The sequence below is a fragment of the Taurulus bubalis genome (genome assembly GCF_910589615.1).
Source record: "Taurulus bubalis genome assembly, chromosome: 9".
In the NCBI taxonomy this organism is placed as follows: domain Eukaryota; kingdom Metazoa; phylum Chordata; class Actinopteri; order Perciformes; family Cottidae; genus Taurulus; species Taurulus bubalis.
In genome coordinates this window covers 12,655,190-12,671,081 of record NC_136597.1, presented here as the reverse complement: position 1 = coordinate 12,671,081, position 15,892 = coordinate 12,655,190, and the positions used below count along the sequence as shown (strand labels likewise).

The window sequence follows — 15,892 nt, the reverse complement described above, 5'->3', positions numbered from 1 at the left end:
TGGATTAAATGCTCCAATGTTTAGGAAACTGCAAGATGGTTGTGTTTTAAAATAATGTGTTCATAAAGCACATATTATGACAAACTTTGTTCCAGAGAAAAGATCAATATGTTTGCCCTTGTGCACGAGCAATATAACTTGACAAATGGCTCTTGAGGTCACAAAGACTTTTAAAAAAAGGTGACCTGATCTAATAGGACACGTGTCTGATCTTGTAAAGTTGCCAAAAAGCTTATCAAATCACCCCCCTAAATAATATAAAAAAACACGACAGCTTTTAAGTGGCTATTGAAAAGATGGGAAGCTGTAATTGGTGGTTATTCTGCCTCAGAGGAGGTTTTTTTTTTTAAATCATTAAGCTGAGTCACATATATAAATGTGGCAGCATTCATATGTTGTACACTTGGTGACTGTAGAGGTCAAACTGCTGTTGAACCATGGCAAAGCACTGGGGTGTCGCCTCTTTCGTGGCACTAGCACTGCTAGCATGCTTAGTTGGAACAGAGGTAGAAGCTCAAGGCCAAGGGTGGCTGAACCTTCCTGCAAAGAGCGCTGGACAACAGGGCCAGGGCCGGGGCCAGGGCCGGGGCCAGGGCCAGGGTCGGGGCCAGGGTCAGGGCCAGGGCCAGGGCCGGGGCCAGGGCCAGGGCCAGGGCCAGGGCCAGGGGCGGGGCCAGGGTCAAGGCCAGGGCCAGGGTCAAGGTCAGGGCCAGGGGCTGGGGCTGGGGCTGGGGCTGGGGCTGGGTCAGGGCCAGGGCCAGGGCCAGGGCCAGGGCCAGGGGCTGGGGCTTGGGCTGGGGCTGGGTCAGGGCCAGGGCCAGGGCCAGGGCCAGGGGCTGGGGCTTGGGCTGGGGCTGGCGCTAGGTCAGGGTCAGGGTCAGGGTCAGGGTCTGGGGCTGGGTCTGGGGCTGGGGCTGGGTCACGGTCACGGTCACGGTCACGGTCACGGTCACGGTCATCACCATCACCATCACCACGGCCATCACCATCACCACGGCCATCACCATCACCACGGCCACGGCCATAACCATCACCACGGCCATCACCAGGGCCTTCTCCACGACCAAACACCAGTCGGTGGTCAGCAGCAGCAGAAACTTCAAATCCCTCCTCCTGTCGAGATTTGTGAAGTGTCAAAAAGCACGAGAATCCCATGTGGAAGTCCTGAGATCTCTCCTGATGGATGCAAAGACATCAACTGCTGCTTTGATGGCCAACAGTGCTACTATGGAAAGGCAGGTGAGTTTTGAAAAGAATGTCATGCAATGGACCGTAATGGAGGATGCAAAAAAGGTGTTATAAATCTTTAACCTGTCAATGCTTGTTTTTATGCCACCAGTGACCGTTCAGTGCACCAAGGACGGACATTTCATTGTCGTAGTGGCGAGAGATGCCACTCTGCCCAACATTGACCTCGAGTCAATCTCACTGTTGGGCAAAGATCAAGGCTGTTCATATGTTGACTCTAATTCAGACTTTGCCATCTATTACTTTCCTGTTACCTCATGTGGCACCGTTGTTTTGGTAAGACCTTGAGTTTCTCAACTTTTCCACCAGTTAAAAAAAATGTAAAATTTTTACCCCATAATGCCTTTTTCTTTTACCTTTTGTAGGAGGAGCCTGGTGTTATAATCTATGAGAACAAAATGTTCTCCTCATATGAAGTGGAAACCGGGCCTCGTGGAGTCATTACCAGGGACAGTCACTACGAGTAGGTGATGCTTTTTTAAAGCTTTTTTAAATTGCTCCTGTAGTTGCGCCTACGGTGTATAAATGTTAGATAGTCCTGATGTGGCACCTTGCATGGTAGCTCCTCTCATCAGTGGGTGAATGATTCCTATGTAAAGCGTCTTTGAGTATTCAGAAAAGCGCTATATAAAATCAAAGAACTAAAGTCATTTTGTAATATCTAAATAACAGATCTGACAAAGCAACATAACGCCAGTTTTCTCTTTTCAGATTGATCTTCCAGGCTAGATACATCGGCACCGCTGTTCAAACTGTGGTTGTAGAAGTATTACCGTTACCAGAGGATCTTCTTCTCCCAGTTTCTGCTCTGGGACCCATCAGAGTAGAACTGAGGTTGGGTAATGGACAATGCATCTCAAAGGGCTGTAATGACGGTAAGTGAAGGTCGGCCTGGCAGCGCTGCTGTGTTTGTAGATGGCTGTCATACTAACTGGTCCCTGCTCTCACAGTGGATGTGGCCTATACCTCGTTCTACACGGAGGCTGACTATCCTGTGACCAAAGTACTGAGGGACCCTGTATACGTGGAGGTTCAACTCATGGAAAAGACAGATCCCAACCTTGTTCTGACTCTTGGTCGCTGTTGGGCGACCACAAGCCCCAACCCTCACAGTCTGCCCCAGTGGGACATTCTGACAGACGGGTAACTAAAACACCAATTTAACATTGTCCTGTTTACGACAACATGTTCAACCATTTTTGTCAGAGTTTACACTTCTGCTCATTAGGCAAGGCAAGGCAAGTTTATTTGTATAGCACATTTCAACAACAAGGCGATTCAAAGTGCTTCACATAAAACCATTAAAAGCATCAAAACATAATGCAGATTTAAAAACAGTAAAGAAAACATTAAAACAGTCAAAAACAAAATAAAAGTAGAAAAAACAACTTAAAAAATAAAAGTTGCAGTGCAGTTTAAGAAATAAAATGCAGTAGTGAGATGCAGTAATTAAATCTGGTTCAGTTAAAGGCAGCAGCAAACAGAAAAGTCTTCAATGTGGACTTAAAGGAGCTGAGGGTCTCAGCAGACCTGCAGCTTTCAGGGACCTAGTTCCAGATATGTGGAGCAGAAAAGCTGAACGCTGCTTCTCCATGTTTAGTTCTGACTCTTGGAACAGAAAGTAGACTCGTCCCAGACGACCTGAGTGGCCGGGATGGTTCATTAGGATTAGTGATAGAGAAATTAATGCTATGAAAACACTGCTTCCTTTTTAATTGAATTACAGAGGAGTTGCCTTGATGCCATTTTCTTTTTTTATCTAGGTGTCCATGCAGGAATGATAACTACTTGTCCTCACTGGTTCCAGTCGATGCCTCCTCTGGTCTGGCCTTTCCCAGTCACTACAGACGTTTCCTTTTCAAAATGTTTACCTTTGTTGACCACAGTTCAAAGCAACCTATGAGGGAACAGGTAATAATTTAATCCACTGATGATAAACTGATTCAACAACATATGTTTGTATTGCTCTGCTTACATGGTTTTCTTTGTTCAGGTGTACATTCACTGCAGTACAGCTGTGTGCACTCCTGCAGCGGGCTACTCCTGTGAACCAATATGCTACAGAAAAAGTAAGAGATGAATTTATAATCTGCAGAATTAAAGGAGCAATATACACATGAATCTGACCATGTTTGTTTGTCTGTTTGTAGGGAGAGATGTCATGGCTGTGGACCAGACACATTCTGAGTCAAAGGTTGTGGTTTCTGTAGGACCAGTGATCATGGGAGCCTCTCCGGAGTAAACAGCAGTGTCGAACTCAAGAATTTGGCCCAGATCATGAAGTAAAAGATTTGCACATGATACACTGTATAATGTAATGATTGCAAAAAGACTACAAATGTGTGCTGCAGGAAGAATGAAATTGATTCCCAAAAATATTGTAGACACATTTTTAATAAAATATATTGGCTTTGATGTGCTGCAAATACTTTGACAACTTGTGTACATATTACTTTTTTAATTAAGAATTGTTAGTGATGTTCTTACAAACAGGTTACAATGGCAGTAATATTTCATGGTTCTTCTGAAACAAAACAAAATACAACACACATTTCTATTTTTGTTTCAAGCTCATAAAGAAACAAAAGCATGTAAAGCCGCAGATGGTAAAACAGTCACCATTTAGAGTAGCCGTTTCGCATTGTTCATGATTTTGGCGCCACCTGGGCTCATCGTAAATTTCTCAAATCCAATGATGAACCTTGTCTCCCTAAGCATTTCTTTTCTCACTACGCTAAGTTATCGCACGGTAAAGACCAAGCGACAAGGGGTAGTATGATTGAAATTATTACAACAAATTGGTTCACGAAAGGTTTTTATGCACAGAAACACTGCCGAGCCTGCATCACCTGTGCAACGCACAATGTTGGCAGACCAGTTAAAGTCTCAACAGGCAGCACACCCACCTCCAACAAGACCCTTTTAAACATATGATGATGGATTTCATTGAGCCAACACCATTGAAGGTAAAAAAAATACAACTTTGTGAAGCCTAATCCATCGAATAATATAAATATCAATTCAATATATCTTTCTATGATATTTCTAGCTTTAATTAGTTTAATTAAATGATCAAAACAGTGTATTTGGCATTTTTATATAGCATAATCCAGATTATTATAATGAAATAAAATACAATGCTGATAATTTAAATACCTGCTGTGTCATCTTTGATACATGTGTTTTCAGAACGATTTTACTTTAAAATAAGGAACGAAACATGAAGTAATTATAGGTTGCTTCAATACAGTAACTATTCATATTGAAATATTAGTAACAATATAAAAGTAATTCTTAGGGTAACCTTTTCAGAATTAGCAATGATTTCCCTGGAAAAAACGAACGAGTAACTTTGTGACGGCTGCCATTTTGAAAACGGCAATTAAATGCCATCTATTGCCTGCAGTGCTTGGAAACTCCACCAGATGACAGAGTACATGTATACAATTGTATACAACAGGTCTTTGAGGGAAGTACTGTTTACCTTAATGATGTAGAGGTCTCTGAAACTCATGTATCAAATATGATAGAAACGGTGCTACAGGGTTGAGGTAAGTAAGGTAAATTTGCTACCACACCAGTTATTATAACTAGATTACAAAAGACCTTCACCTTTTTCATCTGTTTCCTCCCAAGCTACAATAGTTATGTAATACTCTATCTATGTATTGTATAATACATCTATAAACGTAAAAGTGTTCATAAGGCACATATTATGACAAACTTTGTTCCAGAGAAAAGATCAATACGTTTGCAATTGTGCACTAGCAAAATAAACATTTGGAGACAAATAGCTTTTGAGGTCACAAAGACCTTTTAAAAAAAAAAAGGTGACCTGATCTAATAGAACACGTGTCTGAGCTTGTGAAGTTGCCAAAAGGCTTATCAAATCATCCCCCTAAATAGTATACAAAAACACAACATAATACTCCCATTTTAAGTGGATATTGAAAAGATGGGAAACTGTAATTGTGTGGTTATTCTGCCTCAGAGGAGGGTTTTAAAAAAACACGAAGCCTAGTCACGTATATAAATGTGTCAGCATATACAACACAAGTTGTACTTTTGGTTACTGTCCTGGTCAAACTGCTGTTGAACCATGGCAAAGCACTGGGGTGTCGCCTCTTTTCTGGCACTAGCACTGCTAGCATGCTTAGTTGGAACAGAGGTACAAGCTCAGGGCCAAGGGTTAGTGAATCTCCTGCAAAGGCCCAACAGAGCCTTCAACCCCTTGGCCACGGTCATCGCAGTGATGGATCATGGCTGTTGCGTATCATTTAGACCGTTAAAATATACGTTTTGTGGCTGCTTCATTTAGCTTCTTTTGCGCCATTTGTATTCATCCTGTATTTGTAGGATATAGTGCCGCGCACTAATACTGTTTAGGTTCATAACAGAGGCCCAGTATTACACGAGTTCAGTGTGCGTGATGAGCCAGGGAACGTACGTTGGCTGCTTGTATGTTCAACTCGAGCACGTAATAAATATGGACTACTGGAAGTAATCTCATTCGCATTATTCCAATCGCCAACGGTCATAACGAACTATTACATGGTGTCAGAAGATGGTCAAATTCGTCATTTTGCCTAAGGAATATACACCGAGTTTTCCTGAAGAGGAAGCTACAGCTAACAGCTAACAGGTACGGCGGCGGAGACGAGCAGTGGGAAAAGCTAACGGCTAACTAAAAATGGAACAGTTTCAGCTGCCGTCGCCGTTGGTGTTAACCGGCAACTTGGGAGAAAATTGGAGACGATGGGAACAGCGCTTTCAGATATACATGACCGCGAGTGGAGCAGAAGGAAAGGACGAGAAGATCCACGTAGCTATTCTACTGCATGCACTAGGCGAAGAGGCAATGGAGGTCTACAACACGCTGGAAAAGAATCTTGACGAAGACAATAATGAAACAGTGAGTGGAATTCTGGCAGCCTTCAACTCATACTGTTTACCAAAGAAAAATACAGTGTTTGAACGATACCAGTTTTGGGCGCATCCTATGACCGAGAACATAACAGTTGAAAAGTATTTAACTGAACTGAAAATGAAAAGTATAGACTGTGAATTTGGCGCCTCGGAGATGGACATGATCAGAGACAAGTTTGTTTTCAGCCTGAGCGATCAGCGCTTAAAGGAGAGACTTTTGAGGGAGCCTAATCTCACGTTGGAGAGAGCGATAAACACGTGTCGTGCTGCAGAGACCACCAAGGCTCAGATACAGGCTATGGGTGCAGCCAGAAATGAGACAGCAGTGCACATACTACACGAACGTAAAGCATGGGACAAGCAAACACTAAATAAAATGAAACCGTCAGCAACATACATGCAAAGCAAAGGACCGAGTACAATATGCCGAAATTGTGGAAAGTCACACCAACCACGCCAATGTCCTGCATATGGAGCAACATGCAACAAATGTGGTAAGCAAAATCATTATGCAAGAATGTGCAGGACAGGTCAGACACAGACACGGAAAACAGTGCACCAAATAGGCACAGAATTTGATGGACTGTTTATTGGCACAGTGAGACTTGACCAACCAAAAGTAAACATGCCTGTCCAGTTTAAGCTTGAATCAGGAGCAGAGGCAAATGTCCTGCCACTTAAGGTATTCAACTCCATGACGAAAAAAAACAGAGGGGAGAGGAGTGGAAAGTTTTCTTTGAAACCCACAAAAACAGTGCTGATAGCATATGGAGGGGTGAGGTTAGAGCCTGAAGGGACGCTCACATGTTCGACTTCAAAGGCCCAGGCAGACCTCACATTTTATATGTCAAGGCACTCCACCGTACCCAACATAGGCAGGGAGGCGTGCGAAGAGCTCAGCCTGATCAAAAGAGTGGACATCGACACATTGGCAGTGAGACATCCAGCGACAAAAGAAGAATTAATATCCCAACATCCATCAGTCTTCAATGGACTCGGTGAGTTTGATGGAGAATATCACATTCACACAGACCCCAACGTCACACCAGTCATACACGGATGTAGAAAAATACCACTTGCATTCATGGACAGACTGAAAGCCTCACTTGATAGCCTGCTGCAAACTGATGTGATTGCAAAAGTGACTGAGTCCACATCAACAGCCTGGTAGTCACTGAAAAGAAAGACTAAACAAGCTGCGGCTCTGTCTGGATCCCAGTGACTTAAATAAAGCGATCCTGAGCCCAGCATTACTCCATTCCCACGACTGATGAAGTGCTGAGCAAACTTGCTGGCCAGAAAATATTTTCTGTGCTTGATGAGAAAGATGGTTATTGGCAGGTGAAGCTTGACGAGGTATCATCGCGGCTGTGCACTTTTAACCCCCCGTGGGGGAGATACAGATTCAAACGCATGCCTTTTGGAATCAAATCGGCAAGTGAAGTCTTCCAACAGCGCAACTGCGAAACTTTCTGTGACATTCAGGGAGTCCATATCATAGCAGATGATCTGATCATTGAAGCATCCACAGAAGTGGAACATGATAAAATACTACAAAAGGTAATAACGCGAGCAAAAGAAGCAAACGTAAAATTCAACAAAGAAAAGATACAATTCAAAGTGGACAGTGTCAAGTACATGGGGCATGTGGTCACTGCAGAAGGAGTGAAGGCGGACGACACAAAAATAAAAGCCATCACAGCGATGCCGTCACCTGAGGACAAAGCAGGGCTACAGCGAATGTTAGGCATGATGAAATATCTTGATCAATACATTCCAGGTGAAGCCACCCTCACAGCGCCTTTGAGACAGCTGCTGCGCAAAGACAGGGTGTGGCTGTGGCAACATGAACATGATGCGGCCATCAAGAGACTCAAAGAGGCCTTTACCAATACACCTGTGCTCAGGTTTTTTGATCCAAGGAAACAGCTTGTTATACAGGCTGATGCATCTAAGGATGGGCTGGAAGCGTGTCTGCTTCAAGATGAACACCCAATAGCCTATGCATCAAGGGCTCTTACTGGATCGGAGCAGAATTATGCTCAGATAGAAAAAGAGCTTTTGGCCATCGTATTCGCCGTCAAAAAGTTTCATCAATACGCCTATGGAGTGAGAGTTAATGTCCAGTCAGACCATAAGCCACTTGAGAACATCCTGAGAAAGCCTTTGGGCGCAGCACCATCCAGACTGCAAAGAATGCTACTGCAGCTACAGCGATATGACCTGGATGTCATCTACAAGCCAGGTAAAGAGATGCTGATCGCAGACACGCTGTCCCGAGCACTCATACAGGACCAAGCTACATCAGAAGACGACATGTCTGATGTGAAAGTGATCTATGCCTTGGAGCCCACGGACGCTCTCAGCATAGGGTCACTAGAAAAGCTAAAAGGTGAGACACAGAAAGACGATGCCCTGCAACTTCTGCAAAGCACACACAGAAAAGGCTGGCCACACCACAAGAAACAGGTGGACATGCGAATGGCACAATACTGGTCCATCAGACACACTGTGTCTGTGAGAGACGGCATAATGTTTGCCGGTGACAGAATAATCGTTCCGAATGTGATGAGAAGAGATGTGCTGCAAAAGCTACACATGGCGCATCAAGGAATGCACAGAACAAAAGCACTGGCCAACAGACGCGTTTACACATCATCATAATAATAATAATATTAATACATTTGATTTATATAGCGCTTTTCATAAAACTCAGAGACACTTTACAAACATTTTAAAATCATCATAATGTTGGCACTTTGATCATTTTGAAAGAATGATACAGTGGTACTGAAACTGTGGTGTGTGTGAACAATGTAGTCAGAGTTGACTATATGAGTTATTGGATAAGACTGAAACATCAGAATCAGAATCAGAAACCGTTTATTGCCAGGAATGTTTACACAAACGAGGAATTTAGTTAGGTGGAAGGTGCATACATTAGACGAGACAAGACAAACAACAATCACAGACAACGACAGCAACAGTGCAATGATATTTAAATCAATTATAGATAAGGATAAAGTGCTCAGACAACAGTTAAAGTGACATGTGTGTTTAAGTGAAAGTTAAAGTTAAGTGTGTGTTAGGTGGCATGATTGTTTAAATATGAAGTGTGCAGTGGAATGACCGGTGAGAAGAGAGAAAAGGAAGAAAAATGATCCGAAAGAATTGTCCGAGAAATAGTCCTGTGGTGATAGAATCAGTCAGTGGGGAACCCGGGCTCTGTTGATGAGCGCGACTGCCGACGGGAAGAAACTGTTAGTGTGGCGTGATGTCTTTGTCCTGATGGACCTCAACCTCCTGCCAGAGGGAAGAGACACGAACAGGTTGTGTCCAGGGTGAGAGGGGTCAGCTGCGATCTTTCTTGCTCGCTTCAGTGTCCATGAAGAGCACAGCTACTCTCACATCTCTAAGATGTGTTGCATGTTAGTATTCAAATTGTCGTTATTGCCTGTTTTTTATCCGTATGTCTATATCTGTGTATGTATATTTAGATATATTCATTGTATGTGTACACACTTGATGCTGATTCTGATTTATATAAATAACAATATATTAATTGAGGTAGTTTGCTGTTCCTGTAAAACTGAGCAACAGGGCCATTGGGTTCCCCTGGTTACATGGCGGTCACTGAAAAATGTACATCAAGGTCATGGCCTTCCTTAACTAGGAGCAGTAGCTCACATGTACTTCTATCTGATCCAATGACATCTGCACACGTCTAGATTAGCAAAGAAAGACCATCTTTGGTATTTTCTAATTCTGTAAGTTAAGCGCACATGTTAAATACTCACCTAGAAGCAGAAACCTTCAGATTTAGTGGTGGCATTGCATTGCGATTACATCCTTGTATTTGACTTGTACTACTGTATCTCAATTCTTCTGATTATTCCGTCTGCAGTTAATCTGCTTTCATGATTTACATCATCACAGCGTTGGTTTACAATAACTGTTCCTAAACACAGCACTCTTCTGTCCACAAAGGATTGTCATCAGTGAAGTTTCCATGGTTGGAGAGAGGACTGAGTAGATTTCCTTTTCTTCAATAAACTGTCACGTCACAAAAGCTATTGTTGAGGTATCCACCGAAAATGTCCGAGACACACCACACCTAAAACCGATCTCTCTATTATTATAGTTAAATAACATATTCACCAATTAATTAATTGAAACAAATACTTGAAACGGAATGAAGCTGTGGTCATGCAGATGAATGTTGATGCTACTCAACACCTCTACTTCCTGAGGAGCGAGACCCTGAAACATGCACCAGCAACATTCTGTGGTTTGGGCATCTCGCTGACAGCTAACATTGGATTCTTTTAGGCATGTTGTGGTTTTCACACCTAACTGACAAATATGAAACATGACTCTTATAACCTATAATCATAGGAAGTGCTATCTTAAAGCGCAATTGACTTTGTATTCATATGTTCTATACTTATTCAAGTTGCATTCTCTTTAATGAGTTACGTTTTATTTCCTTATATTGCGCTCAGAGTGTTTTGGTCTCAGATATCAATATGTTCTTTACAAATCTCATATATTTAGTGTCAATATGTAATCATATGTGCTTCTGTGTTGACTGAATGGAAAAACACAAGAAAATAAGTGAATGTTGGCGCAGAGTAAAGCTGTACAAATAGGAGAGAACAAAGAATCAGGGCTGAAAGGCTCTTGAGGTCTTTAGTGTCTTGGACACTTTTGAAGGTCTTTTGGGGATTTTAACTTTTTACATTTTGTCTTTTCTTTTCCTTGTTTGTCCTTGATCCACTACTGTAATCTTTTTTCTTCATATTGCAAAAAAACAAATAAAACTGGTTTGTACATTCTGACCAAAGTCCGGTCTTGATCATCTCGAAGAGTCTTGCTTTTTTTTTTACAATAATTATTTCATATTTACCTTAATCAAATTACCTTTTTTTTTTTGGTCTAAAATAGAGCAGTGAATCATAAAAGTGAAGAACTAAAGAACATAGTGAAATATCTATTGTAAAAGAAAAAACAAACAAAGAAGTAAGATTATAGTGTTTGGATTCACAAGTGATGGAACACGATACATACACAGCCTTCAGCATATGTTTTATTTAAACACGTTCTGAATATTGGCATGTTTAAAAAAAAAATCGTTCAACAAACTTTCAAACATCTTGCAACACTGATTCAACAAAACCTTTGAAAGCTTAGTTCTGTAACATGAGAGACTTGAATGACATTTTACAGTTTACGGTAAACTTACAAAAAGGCTTTTTTCATTATATGTACTCCATAGGTTTCGCAGCGAAAATGCACTTGACACTTGAATGTAAAGTCAAAACTGCAGCTTTCAGGTTCGCTAAGCAAGATGGAGAAGCATTTGGGGAACATTCGGATTGAGAACTATGCTTTGATGATACATTGGGAGAGATGTATGCCATTATGAAGCACCTGTGTCCAAAGGATATATGTTGACATACTTTGATTTGATTGACACATCGAAGTAACTATCAAAATATATAGTAAGTCAAAATACGTTCCACGTATAAAATGGCATTCATAGTGAATCAATTAACATTACAACTGGAAGCTAAATTAATTACAATCAAAATACTCTATCTTTCACATTGTGACAATATTTATTGTAATATATCTGATTCTGTATCAAAAGTATGACTCACCTTTCACTGAGTTGGCAATATAAACACAAGAGGGCAATGTGAATTCAGAGGAAAACTGAAACCGTCACATGAATTCACCAGTGAAATATCCACAGTCCAGTCAGCAGGAGGTTTAGATATTAAACTGGACTTTACTTCAAAGATCACATCTTTGATCACACGTGTTTGTTCATTTGTGCAAGCTGAACAGAGGCGATTAACTTAACAAAAGCTGATTTAGTCACAATGTACACATTTTCGGATCAATGTTAGTTAACAGCGAAACACCTGTTTGTCAGTGACAGATCACCATTGATCAATGATTGTCTCGCAAGTGAGTCTTTAGGAGCTTTTCTCCTCTGGTACCAAAGTTAACTTATGTGGCAAGTACAACAGTGAAAACAGTGTTGTCACTTATTATCAAAAAGGAAACATGGACATTTGTATTTGAATAAATTCAGGCACTGGTGATAATAGTGTGTTTACTTTAACAGAGCAGGAGAGTCTTTGTTGGTTCATGCTTTTGAGGTCCTGGTCACTTAAGTATATGAACATGGGTTTACCAACCATTAATAAAGAAAACCTAAAGAAAAACAAACAAAGACTCCCTTCACCAAAAACATGTACACTAAACCTTTGAGTCCTCTGTGGCTCTTTTCCTGCTCATGACACAAACACAGGAAACGGCACAGTGCGAGCCATAACACCTCAGCTGTGTGCGTTCACTCTCCTCCTCTCTCCGTCAGTCAGACTTGTCCTTCTTTTTGCCTCCTCCTCCGATGGGAACTTTGCTGTACACAGCAGAACCAACAGCAGTCACTCCTCCGGCTACAGCACACACTCCTCCTTTGACCAGACCCACTCCAATCCCAGGCAGAGCAGCGACAGAGCTGACCGTGGTCTTGGTGAGGTCCAGACTCTTTCCTCCTATCCATGCCACACCGCCTGCAGTCGCTCCTAAAGCTCCCTTGGTGGCACCATACAAGCCCCCCGCCAACCTGCCGAACATGCTCGGCTGCGCCTGTGGATGGTCCTTGTTGTCGTCATCGTCGTCATCTGGTTTAGAACAATAAAAGCAACATTTTAAGATCCAATGTTTCGCTTCTAAATAAGTAAGAGGAAGTGCTTCAAACTAAGGCTGCAACAAATAATTCTTTACTTTTCACTTAACCGTAATCATTCTTCTAGTCTGGTATCAAAACAGTTGCCGATTCATTTTCTGTAGATGGACTCATTGATAAATAACGCATTTCAGCTCTACTCCAAACCTATTGTATCTTCACGGGCCTTTAACACCCGTTTATGTCGCGGTACCCAAGATTCTACTAAACTGTCCATGACACTATGGATGATTATTTTCATTGATTAATCGGTTTGTTCTTCTTATTTACTAATTGAATAATGTCAGTGAAAAATATTCAAGTTACAATAATATACAAACAAAGAAAATTAAAAAAAAATCCTCACATTTGAGAAGCTGGAAATGTTTAGTACTTTAGCTTGAATAATGACTTTCATGATTAAATCAATAATATAAGTTGTTGCTGCTTAATTGTCTGTCCATCAACAACTTTATTAATCAATCAACTGCTCCTTAAAAATCTGCACATATTACGTTTACTAGAAACTGATTATTGCAGAAAAAGCTAATCCCCATGTAAAATCCATAATCATGTTTCCATATAATTTGTCACACGCTTAGGTCTTTTTCTGAAAACAGGATCCAACACATTTGAAAGCATTGGGGTCAATAAACAGAATTGTCTCAGAGGACCTTTGCAACTAAACGTACCTGTAGCTACTGGCTCATCGTTGAGGTATGCAGGCATGTCCTCAGGCACATGCTCTGCCTGACTCATATCTCTGCAAAAATAAATGATACAATTACCAACAGATATGCAGTGTTGGAAACTATAGGGAAAGAGATTTTGTGTAACATTAAAGTTTTCCTTCTGGCAACTTTCTGTAATTTTGGGTATGATCTACACCTTGTTAGAGATATGTGCCTGTGATTGTTGTTGCATATATTTCTGTGTGTATGTATGTCTTGTATGATGAGAGAGGAACAGTAGAACAAAGAAACAAGATGTTGGTTTTTGTTTGACCCCTTAAAATGTGCTCCTTCTTCTACCTGGTACATTTATGAGCTGCTCCAACGTTCACACTATAATTGTGACAAAGCTACATGCTGTATTTGTCATTAAAAGCCTTTATTCCAAACAGACGAAACGCTGAATGTCTGCAGAGAAAGCCTTTTTAAAGTAAACAGCTAGATGGGGGTGCGTAAGGACAATAACAGGAGCTTGCTTTGGGTGTGCTGATCCTGAAACAAGGCAGACCTGTTCACTGTCTGCCACAGAGCTGTACAACAGGTTAAAAACTCACGATAAACACAGAATATCTCAATTTAAAACAACCGACCGTGAAAGAAGAAAAACGAATTTAGCAGTAGTCTTCTGGACTTTGGGAAACAAAGATAAACAATGACACACTGACAGCGTGAAGGAATGAACTCCATGACTCTTTGTAGGAATGATCACACAACTTGCTCCCTAAATAACGTTAACAGTTTGTTACCCGTTCATCTGTAATGTTGCTTTTTTTGTTCTTAGAAAGTCAAAAAGGTGCCTTGTTGGTGAAGTTATGAAATCTGCTCAGACAGCGTTATTCCTTCGGTCAAAGAGTTTATGAAGTAAACGAGGAACAAAGAGGCGCGTTTGGCACCTGGGTGACAATTAAGTGATTGGAAAAAGCATTACCGCCATGCAAACCCCAGTTAGGTTCAGATTAAACATATCTAAACAAGTAGCTGGCCAAAGGCCCGACGTACAACGTGAGCTAAACCTACAGCGTTTGCTTTGGTGGGAAACTGCGTTTACGTGGACGTTGTGACTCGAGCTAACGTTACCTAACGTAGAGGCGGTTAAAACACATACTTTGATTATAAGTTGGCACAATGTGCTACACAATTTAACACGTCAGAGTCGGTGCTGCCTCGCGTCGAGAGCTAGAAATGGTCGGACGTGTAATTAACACGCTGAACTATGTGGTTGTTTTGCCTTTAGTCGCCATAATTAGCTTATTGGTAATCGTCTAGCTGAGACACCCAGACACGTCACGTCTCCCCGGAAACACAAACCAGCGCTTTAACGGGGTTTTCCTCACCGATCGGCATTCATTAGTATTTATATTTGTCCCGATGATCGAGGGACTTTGAAACGGATGTGTGCGAGATACCGTGACTCAGTATTTAGTGGCTCTGCAAGCTTCAGTTGCTTGTCTGTCATTACACAAACTGAACCAAAAACTAGTACTTACCTTACTTTGTATCAGACGGGTCCAATGTAACGTTATTGTGCGCTATGTGCGGGACTTTCTGCGCAAAACAAAAGCGGATCAGGCGACACGGCCTCTGACAATGTAGCTGCTGGTGGTTAAGCTGACCTGTGTTGTCTGTCTGGCTATATTGTGAGGAGGACCTCAGTCTCCACCCATAAACACACACAGAGGTAACACACACAGGATGAAGCTCCGGCTGCTGGCTGCCTTTATGAAAACACATGCATACACAGCTGCTGTCTGGATGATAGTAGCCTGCTATTGTTCAATATTTTAGCTCATGCACTAACACGGGGTCTTTTATTATTCTGTGTGTTTTTTAAATGCAGAATGAGTGAAGCTGTCATGGTGATGATTAGGTGCAACTGTGGAGAGTATCGCAGTAATCAGAAAATAAAAGATAAGATAAGAAGGCCTTGTTTTGTTCATCACTTTGGCGGGAGACGACACTGGCCCGACAACACCAAAACAACATCTACCCCTCAAAGCGGAAGTGACGTACATCCTCCATGGCTCTAAACCAAAGATCGTCTCTTGTATCGGCATACAAAATACACACTACTGTATTTGTAAAATACACACTGTATAAAATAAAATAATCCTTTATTAGTCCCGCAGTGGGGAAATTGCAGGATTACAGCAGCAGTGCACACAAGAGACACATAGTAAATAAACATCAAGTAATATAAATCAACAGTAATAAAAACAGTAAAGAAGAATACAATAGCAATATTAAATAT

General features: G+C 41.6%; 2 protein-coding genes across 3 annotated transcripts; one reads left to right on the top strand and one right to left on the bottom strand.

The window, feature by feature from the left end:
- Window positions 1-437: 437 nt before the first annotated feature.
- On the top strand, window positions 438-3,490 carry LOC306741832 (zona pellucida sperm-binding protein 4-like; the record flags this gene model as incomplete). Its single annotated transcript, XM_079224149.1, has 10 exons — window positions 438-506; window positions 648-954; window positions 1,075-1,239; window positions 1,340-1,524; window positions 1,614-1,711; window positions 1,960-2,123; window positions 2,199-2,391; window positions 3,012-3,159; window positions 3,242-3,317; window positions 3,399-3,490. 10 exons carry the CDS (start codon window positions 438-440, stop codon window positions 3,488-3,490), a joined length of 1,497 nt encoding a protein of 498 aa, XP_079080275.1.
- Window positions 3,491-11,244: 7,754 nt separating this feature from the next.
- Window positions 11,245-15,262, bottom strand: tmem263 (transmembrane protein 263). 2 transcript variants are annotated; one of them, XM_079224070.1, is made up of 3 exons: window positions 15,132-15,262; window positions 13,606-13,676; window positions 11,245-12,869 (listed from the first exon to the last, which is right to left on the bottom strand). In XM_079224070.1, the coding sequence occupies exons 2-3, from the start codon at window positions 13,670-13,672 to the stop codon at window positions 12,556-12,558; spliced, it is 381 nt and encodes a 126-aa protein (XP_079080196.1). In that variant the 5' UTR covers window positions 13,673-13,676; window positions 15,132-15,262; the 3' UTR covers window positions 11,245-12,555. The 2 variants fall into 2 exon arrangements, with proteins under 2 accessions (XP_079080196.1, XP_079080197.1); XM_079224071.1 differs by having other exon boundaries at window positions 15,137-15,209.
- Window positions 15,263-15,892: the final 630 nt, after the last annotated feature.

Coding starts and splice junctions, on each gene's coding strand:
- tmem263 (XM_079224070.1), bottom strand. CDS start 13,672: ATGAGTCAGGCAGAGCATGTGCCTGAGGACATGCCTGCATACCTCAAC. Junction 12,870..13,605: donor CGATGAGCCAGTAGCTACAG/GTACGTTTAGTT, acceptor GTTCTAAACCAG/ATGACGACGATGACGACAAC.